The 9,353-nt window shown below is 35.1% G+C and overlaps 1 protein-coding gene across 2 annotated transcripts; it reads left to right on the top strand.

The window, feature by feature from the left end:
• On the top strand, window positions 297-8,783 carry LOC109357114 (AT-rich interactive domain-containing protein 4-like). 2 transcript variants are annotated; one of them, XM_019600851.1, is made up of 16 exons: window positions 297-575; window positions 704-887; window positions 1,605-1,793; window positions 2,408-2,461; window positions 2,606-2,694; window positions 3,103-3,379; window positions 3,580-3,636; window positions 3,965-3,996; window positions 4,165-4,300; window positions 4,708-4,881; window positions 5,751-6,386; window positions 6,713-6,850; window positions 6,928-7,026; window positions 7,730-7,830; window positions 8,103-8,193; window positions 8,311-8,783. In XM_019600851.1, exons 2-16 carry the CDS (start codon window positions 741-743, stop codon window positions 8,431-8,433), a joined length of 2,343 nt encoding a protein of 780 aa, XP_019456396.1. In that variant the 5' UTR covers window positions 297-575; window positions 704-740; the 3' UTR covers window positions 8,434-8,783. The 2 variants fall into 2 exon arrangements, with proteins under 2 accessions (XP_019456396.1, XP_019456395.1); XM_019600850.1 differs by having other exon boundaries at window positions 298-575; window positions 733-887.

Genomic DNA, 9,353 nt, shown 5'->3' with positions numbered 1-9,353 from the left:
AACAACAACAATTATAATAGAGTTAAAGATGAGTAAATACTTAGAACATAAGCTTATACATTAAACTAACTGATATCAATGTTTGAACATAAGCTTACACATTAAACTCATATTAACTTGCATGTTGTGTTGATATATACTAGAAATTTGGTGTATAAACTTAAACAATACAGTACCACATCAAATAATATAAAAAATCACAATTTATTATTTTAGCTTACACTACCAATCTCAAATCGGTATGATGTTAGTTACATGGAAAGATTATGAGTCATGGGTAAAAATAAAAATGAGTGAGAAATTCATAATTTTTTGTTGCTTATGTAACGACAGCGTTTAGAGTTTAGAAGAACAACCATAGAAGTTGTGAATGAATTTTCCACAATCATCTTTGTCATTGTTCAATCTTAATCCTCCAATCCAATCCATTCATCGCATTAGGGTTTTCACAGTTTCCACTTCCCCTTCGTTTCTCTCCCTCCATGCTCAATTGGTAACTCACTGCACTCAACGATGCATCGTACCCTTCCAATTCCTCCATAACTTCGCGAATCAAACGATTCTTAGCGAATACGGTGCGTATTAATGTTCTCTTTGTTGGTTGGTAGTATACATAACTATCTGCGTGTTCAAATTTATTGGTTATTTTCTTTGCAGAAGAAGTTAATTTGGTTGTTTTCATCTTCACACTTTGAATTTTCAGTGTTTGTGTGTCTGTGGTGGTGGTTTTAGGTTGAACAATGTTTCAGTTTCATCCTCAAGCATCTACTAAACAGACTTGTACTCTGCTTGCTGTCACTTGTGGCACAAGTTTTGAGCAGCAGAAGCCATCTCAGAATCACCACAATTACCCTTTCCCTGAGTTAGTTTCTGTGGGACGTCTCGAGGTATAAAATATTAAACTTAATGAATTTATAGTACTATAATTCGGATCTATCATTCATGTTTGAGGTTTAGAAATGTTTGTATTTTGTATCAGTGTTAAGTGTGTCTTTTGGCATGACAAACTTGCAGCTTATTTGGTAACTATAGTCATTGACTAGATTTCTTTTTTGTGAATGAAAAATAGTGGGAGATTTTAGCTTTTGAGAGCTATCTTATATTTAAGATTTTATATCTATCTTATATTTAAGCTCTTCCGATGATTCATGTCTCATATGCCCTTTAATTTTTCAACAAATGACAATTTACCCCAAACCATATCTAATAATATTGCATTTTCTTTTGAGCCATTTAACAAATTTTATCTAGTGGCACAACCAGTTTTGCCAAACTGCTCTATTTCAATTGGCTAGCTATGCAACTATAAGCTTTCAACTACCTTCACTCCTATGTGGTATAATCTCACAGAGATAAGCTAGTTTTGTCAAACAGAGCCTATGTAGTGTTTGGTGTGTGGACAGAACAAGTTCTATGTTCTTTTCACTTTGGTCCCATGGACTTCTCGGTCCTTTATCTTGTTATGTTCTTTTATATAATACACCAAGCATAGAACATATTCCATGCATTCTGCTCCATCATGTTTTGACACGTCAACCAAACACTACCTAAGTTGCTTCTTTTTTGTCATGGGAGATAGCATTATATGGATGTTTTTAATGCAGGTTCAAACTTTGAGCAATCCAGAAAAGGAACAGTTTTGTAAAATTCTTGAGTCGTACCAACCAAATATTGTTTACTTACAAGGAGAACAGCTAGCGAATGGTGAAGTTGGTTCGCTGGTTTGGCAAGGTGTGGAATTGTCCACCCCTGAAGCTATAACAGAGCTCTTCGGTCCCACATTGCCGACTGCTGTATGTATTCTGGATTTTTAGCTACTTTTTGTTCTTGCTACTTGATTCTTGTGAACATGACTACAGGATAGGTATGTCATGATCTGTGAAGAGATTCAGTATGTAACATTGCTTCTTTTTGTCTTGTTGATTGATGTATTATTTATTTATTTATTTTTATTGGTGGAAAGTACCAACTGCAACGGCCTGTGAGAAAAAGAAGGAAACCCAGAAGTGGAGTTGCTTACTGTGAAGGGCGTTAGAACTTAGACACCATGGTCTATTCCCTTGAGCAGTTAATCACATAGAATTTTGTAGTGATGTGAATATTTAAAGCACTTAAATGCAATAGGTATACATTAAAAATAAAGTGCTGGTGGTTGAATGATTCACTGGACAATATATTTAGAAATACTAACCAGATGGAAATTGACTTGTGTTTCTCACAAATTCAAAGTCTAGCATTTCCTGTTTTAATTCATAACCTTTTTAAGGTGGAATTATCTGTTTTGATCTTTTACAAGTTAATGTGGTTTGCCTGATTGTTGTCATCATCATCTTATTTATGCTTTAGATCACAATTGACATTGTAGGTATGGTATTTTATCTGATATAATCTGGACAATTCAATGCAGGTTTATTTAGAAATCCCAAATGGAAAAAGTTTTGCAGAGGCTCTTCATTTTAAGGTACTTTTGTCTAGGTAGCTTGAGAAAAGTACTGTTATTGAGTGATTATAATGGAATGGGTCTTATACTTACTTACAAGAGCCGTTGCTTTCTAAGAATTTTAAGGTGGGAAATTGGCTCATGCAAGCTATTTTGACATTACAGGGAATCCCATATGTGATATATTGGAGGAATATTTTTTCTTGTTATGCTGCCTGCCATTTTCGCCAAGCATTTCTTTCAGTGGTGCAGAGGTATGTCGTATTTTATTTGATTGCAACTTGCAAGCACTTGATGCATTCACTATGAAATGACTTTGTATGACCTCAATCTAATTGTCCTAATTATACGAGTCATATTTACATGTGATTGTGTGTACATACATTTTATGATGCATCCTTGTAGCGGGTCATCTATGAAAGGAATAATTTAGTGTGAACTTGTCTTGTTGTGATAGTTATTAAATTAATATTTAACTAAGCTTTTGCTTTGAATAATGAATTACCAGAGTTTGCTGAGTCCAGTATGACTTGTTTCTGAGTTCTTATAATATTTGAAACATATTTTTTTGAAGATTACAGAAAAGATACCAAAATAGAGGGTGTTGTTAACAATTTTGAGACATTACTTAATATTTAATGCTGTGTACAATTTTGTTGCAGTTCATCTACACATACATGGGATGCTTTCCACCTAGCTCTTGCCTCTTTTGAGCTTTACTGCAGTCAAAACAATCAAGTACTCCCTGGTGACAGCCATGATACTAATTGCGAGATGGGGCCACACCTTCTTGGCAATCATCTCCAAATTAATGTTGACCCTCCTGAGATGGGTGAAGAAGACGATGATGAAAATTCCTCAGGCAGTCTTGCTGATATAACGATACATGATGATGAAGTGAACTTGAGATTTCTCATCTGCGGTGCACCTTCCACTGTTGTATGTTCCTGTGGAGTTCTACTTCCTATTGCGTGTGCATTAAAATCACACTTAAGCATGAATATACATAATGCAAATGTTTGTTTAATACCTGCACTTACTTGCATGTGAAGTAGTTGTTTCAAATAAACACTCACATCCACAGCAGACAATGTTCGCCAAAACCTTTTACCTATGGGTTTGTTTTTTCTTATTTTCAGGACGAGTCATTGCTGAGATCATTGGAGGACGGACTCAGAGCTCTCTTAACTATTGAAGTATGTTGACTGTATGCTTTAATCAATTTTTTCTTTGAATCTTGGATAAATCTCCATTGTAGTCTTTAGCAAAATCTCAAGTGATAGTACAACCCATTTTGCATGTAAAAACGTTACTGTTTACCTAAGCTGGACTGCTTGCATTTTTCCTCAGTATTCAACCTGGTGGTCTTTCCTCGGAAGCAATATAAAAACATCTGCAACTCCCTATTGTTATTTCAGTGGCATTTTATCTGTTCTCTTGTTGGATAGATTTTTGTTTACTATTTCATCTCTCAAGATGATATTTTAGGGGGTTTTCTCAATTATCTTACTTTTAAATTTTCAGATACGTGGTTGCAAGCTCCATGGAAAGTTTAGGTATGTTTATAAAACTTGTATATGATTATTACCTAAATATTGATCACTTCAAACATTTTAATTGTTTTCCAAAATTCCTTTATGTTCATTTATTTGTCTTTGGGACTTCATTGGATGCATAAATACGGATTGCCACCATGTAATATATTAATTTATGCTCTGGTACAGTGCTCCCCCACCACCTCTTCAGGCAGCCGCTTTTTCTCGTGGAGTTGTGACCATGCGATGCGATATATCAACCTGTAGTTCTGCACATATCTCACTTTTGGTATCAGGCAGTGCACAAACTTTGTTTAGTGATCAGGTATCCTCTCAGTGTTACTATAATTTAAGATTATTACTGAAACAAGAAATAAATCTTATTTGCACCTTTTTTACTCTTTTAATGCCAATCTCACATCTCTCACACATAATTACAGTTTTTATGGTCATAGATGTACATCGTGTTTCTAAACATTGAAGTAAATTCTGGCTTTTTTCTCAAGAACCTTATAAGACAATTTTTTATTTAGATTTAGTTCGGCCTTTTTTCTTGAAAGACTATTTTGAGTTTTGACCATTTCCCTTATCCATTAAATTGTCCAATGAACATTTTTTTAAAAACGTAGTCAATTGTTCAAATCTAAGGTCTAAGATATGAATTCTGCAAGTAATTTTACCTGTTGAAACTTTTGGTTCCTTATTATTTGGCCTATGTATTTCACTTTTTAGCTCCTGGAGAGTCATATTAAAAATGAGATAATTGAGAAGAGTCAACTAGTTCATGCACACCTCAACAAAGAGGGGAACGAACAGAATATCTCTGAACCTCGCAGATCTGCATCAATTGCTTGTGGAGCAACAGTATTTGAAATTAGCATGAAGCTTCCTCAATGGGCTTTGCAGGTCTTGATAATTTACTTTTACTCCTTAATTCCGATATTTTCTGTGATGTTCTTTTAAGAGTTAAAAGTTTATTTTTTCGAGTCCGATAACTTCTTGCTAGTTTCCTACTAGGTCATCCATCAAGATTTTAATTTCTATATTTTGCCATTAAAAAAATGCAATTTTCTAAAACCATTTCAGAAAAGAAGCAATATAGTAGTGTTTGGTACAAGGAAAAGTCTTGAGAGTTGAACCTGAACTTATTTGGATGATAAATCATGATATAAACATGATGAGGATATGACATGTTGGAGCTATAATTTTGGCAGGTCTCATGTAGGAAGATGAGACTTAGAAATTAGAATTAGGAATTTATACTGCTGTGCTGTTTATAATGCTACTGATCTCTAGGACTGGTTCCCTGTACCATTCTTTTTACTACCACAGTATCACCTATCTTCCCCCCTTCAAATGAGAGGGCTGACTATTTTTTAAATATGCTGTTCATTAGCCTTATTGTTATTCATAATGGTGCTAAGATAATTGATGACTTGTACACTTAGCTGTATCAATATGTTACCACTAGCATTGAGATACATTATCCCAGCTAATGAAACATCCAATTTGGACCTTTCTGCTTAACCTGTTTTCAATTTCAGTGATCTTCAATTGCGTGGTTAAAAATGAATTGAAGCAGGATGGTAGAATATTTTTGCCTATAAATACCTGGATGTTGCTTATAGGATATAAAGGTTATGTCTTACAAATTATGTGTTTTAATCAAATTTGGATTTTTTTTGTTCATAGGAGTGTCAATACAGTGAAAATGAATTCTTCTATCTCTTTATGCTCTCTTGCCTTTTCTTATTTTCTGTCTTATTACTCCCCAGATATTGAGACAGCTAGCACCTGATGTTTCGTATCGAAGTTTAGTTGTACTTGGCATTGCTAGTATTCAGGGGCTGCCTGTAGCTTCTTTTGAGAAAGATGATGCTGAGCGCTTACTTTTCTTCTATCAAAGTTGTGAGAAAGATAGCTATACAAATAATATAGTTTTTAGCAACCCCCCTTGTTGGTTGAAACCACCCCCTCCTACTAGAAAGAGGTGTGAACCAAGCCAAGGAGATATCCCGGGCCCCGATGATGGTTTCTTTGCAGGGGAAGGTGCTGTTCGGAAAGTAGACGAGGAGGAAAAGGATAGAAAAATGGTGAATGGGACTAGCACACCCTTAACTCCAGCTAGGCAAAGATTAAAAGTATCTGCAATGAGGCCTATTCCTCATGTACATCGCCATAGGCTGACATCTTTTTATGGGCCTTTTGAGACAAATGGTTTTGATGGTGCCCAAGTTGAGGCTAATTTGCCTCTTGTTGCACCTACAAAACGCACTAGTATTGGATCAACTTCTGCAACACAGAGAAAATCATTTGCAGCCTCAGCTCAGTCTAAGCAGGTTATTTCATTAAACCCACTGCCTTTGAAGAAACATGGTTGTGGAAGAGGCCCAGTGCAGACTTGCTCCGAGGTTACTTTCTCTTTCTTCGTTTTGTTAAATATGATTTTCAGTATCGTTCAGCTGTCTAGGTTGATACGCAATCTCAAAAGTTTTGTGCTGAAAATTCAATGAGTACTACACCCAGAGTCTCTTGATCTTAATTGTAGCATTTGTGCTCATAAGGTAGAAACCCTAAATGCTACATAAGTTGATAAAAATGGTTGCTGTCATTGAGCAAAATAGAGTTATGATTTGGTAGTATTCTAAATGATTGGGTAATGTGACTTTATTAACAATCAGTTAGGGGTAATGTGACTTAATTCTTAAAATTCAAGTAGTCTATATTTTTTGTGTAGGAGGAATTTCTTAAAGATGTCATGGAGTTTTTGATTCTTCGTGGACATAGTCGATTGATTCCTCAGGGAGGGCTAACTGAGTTCCCTGATGCTATACTCAATGGAAAACGCCTTGATCTCTACAACTTGTATAAAGAGGTGAATTAGTTATACTGTGTTCTTTGATGATGATTATGGATGAGTAAATTTTGATACTGAATTTGTTGTTCTGTTAGGTGGTTACCAGGGGAGGATTCCATGTTGGCAATGGCATCAACTGGAAGGGACAAATCTTCTCAAAGATGCGCAATTACACATCCACCAATAGAATGACCGTATGTTTTTTAAATTTTGACTCTTGAATTCCACTCTACATTTTCAGAATCTGGAAATACAGGATAAGGCATGCTTTATCCTGTCTTAATGGGATGATTTTTCTCATTTCTCAGTTAATAAGCATAAATAAAACCCAAATTAGCAATAACTACTTAATGAGAATCCCACAAAACTGAAGCTGCCATATGAATCTGTGCACAGTTGACACGTTTCATGTGGTATGTAGTATGTACCATGTCTTTGTACGGGTAAAATAGAATACATTATGAAGGTATTCTTATGCCAGGTCCATGTATATCTTATCATTTGGTCCTCAAACTTGACCATCACTTGCTCCCTACTCCCTATGATAGAAAGTTACAAACCTTCATCAAATTAATCACTTTCCTTGTTCCGCAGTAATTATTATTTTCCTCCCGAAGTGGTGCAATTAGTTTTTCCTTTTTCTGGGTTTGGGTTTTGTGAGAGGACATTACTGTGATTCGTGACAAACATGTGTACATGGGTTTGCTTTAGCTCTGTTGATTCTTCAAAATATTATGTGATGCATAAGCAGCATTGTTTTGATAAATCTAGAAAAGTTTAAATTGCACCAGTTACAAGCTCACTAACTAATTGAGAATTATATGGTGGCTGGATGTTTGTATTGCATGTGTTAATTGGAACTTAAGGTTTTTCCCCATAATGTGTATTCTTTTACAGGGTGTTGGAAACACACTCAAAAGACATTATGAAACCTACCTTTTAGAATATGAATTAGCACATGATGATGTGGATGGAGAGTGCTGCTTGTTGTGTCACAGGTTTGTACCTTTTTTCTGGTCAAGAGTTAAGATATGTAGTAGTTACATTAGAGTATAGCTTACCCGCAGATTGTGCACATACCCTCTCTTCATGTAGAATTGTCAGGAACTTGTAATTTATCATTTAACTTTGGCAAATATGGTATATAGAGAGAGATATGCATTGTTGTGCATACAAGTAGCAGTAGCTAATCTCTCTCTCTCTATCTCTCTCTATATATATATATATATATCTGTAAATGTTTTCCTTACAATCATTCAATGTTCAACAGTAGTGCAGCTGGGGATTGGGTGAATTGTGGAATATGTGGTGAGTGGGCTCATTTTGGCTGTGATAGAAGGCAGGGCCTTGGCGCGTTTAAGGTACTGCATCTCGTATCATTGTTATACATTAAGAGCCTTGATGTTATTTAGAGCAATATAATGCATCTTTGTTATAGTTATACTAAGGATTCCATTTTTCATTTTCATCTTCTGCAGGATTATGCAAAAACAGATGGACTAGATTATATATGTCCTCATTGTAGTGTTACAAATTTAAAAAAGAAACAAAGTATTGCTAATGGGTATTCTCAAGGGTCAATGTTGTCGCGACCCCTTTGATAGTCTCCCCCTCTCCCTTCCTAGAGTGGCATGTACAACTAGTTCCTTCTTCTGTTGGATTTATCTGTCACCATGTTTTAGATTAGTGAGATATAAGATAGAAAATGAGAATTAGTTTTAAGCAACTCAGATGTCTTTAGGATTAGGCTCTTCATAACCAATTTTATGGTTATTGTTGGGACTTCTACCATTTTCGATGCCCATCAAGGCCTCCAATGTGAGCCAGTGATTTGGAAGTTATATTTATTACCAACATTCTATTATGTTGGAAGGAAAATGTATAGTCTTTATGCACCTCAACACGTTTATATGAATTAATTTAAACTTTACTTGCAGACTCTGCAGAAACATATATGCATACATTCACAAGTACACTGTTTAGCATGATACCTGAAAATGTTTTGATCAAACTCATGGCCTTTTGTGCAGAATCCAGGAAAAAAATGCAATAATTTTTTGTCCAATGAGTTGTAAAGACAAATGAAAATTTTGAAAAATCATACTGTAAATACATCTGCATATTTTTGGACATTAACCATCCACTGCATGTTGTTAAAGTGGCAGTTGTGATGGTAAATGGACCAGTCCGGGACAAAATCTATGACTCAAGGAGTATGACACAATTTGATTGGTACAAAAACAGTAATTTTTTAAATTATGTAATTGAAATATATAACAACTTAATTGATAGGGAGCACTTTCCAAATTGCACTGACCAAAATCTTTGGTAAGCCATCAGGAGTTCCTAGAAATTAGGATGGAGTTCTGAAGGAGCTATCACGTAGGCATTGTTTGACAACTCGAACTTGTAACTTTTCATATGATTTGTAGTTTTATCGAACAATTATAATTTAATAAGCTATTTATATATCTATGAATTTATAGTCATCTTCATTCCTATGCATACCATTTTCCAAGGT

The sequence above is a fragment of the Lupinus angustifolius genome, chromosome LG09, assembly GCF_001865875.1.
Source record: "Lupinus angustifolius cultivar Tanjil chromosome LG09, LupAngTanjil_v1.0, whole genome shotgun sequence".
NCBI classification, from domain to species: Eukaryota; Viridiplantae; Streptophyta; class Magnoliopsida; order Fabales; family Fabaceae; genus Lupinus; species Lupinus angustifolius.
The sequence above is the reverse complement of the archived record's forward strand: the minus strand, read 5'-3'. Positions and strand labels throughout refer to the sequence as shown.

What these genes read in the sequence shown, in the direction of transcription:
- LOC109357114 (XM_019600851.1), top strand. Translation starts at nt 741, where the DNA reads ATGTTTCAGTTTCATCCTCAAGCATCTACTAAACAGACTTGTACTCTG. An exon ending in TCTACAACTTGTATAAAGAG is followed by an intron (nt 6,851 to 6,927) that starts GTGAATTAGTTA and finishes TTGTTCTGTTAG; the next exon opens with GTGGTTACCAGGGGAGGATT. An exon ending in CATCCACCAATAGAATGACC is followed by an intron (nt 7,027 to 7,729) that starts GTATGTTTTTTA and finishes ATTCTTTTACAG; the next exon opens with GGTGTTGGAAACACACTCAA.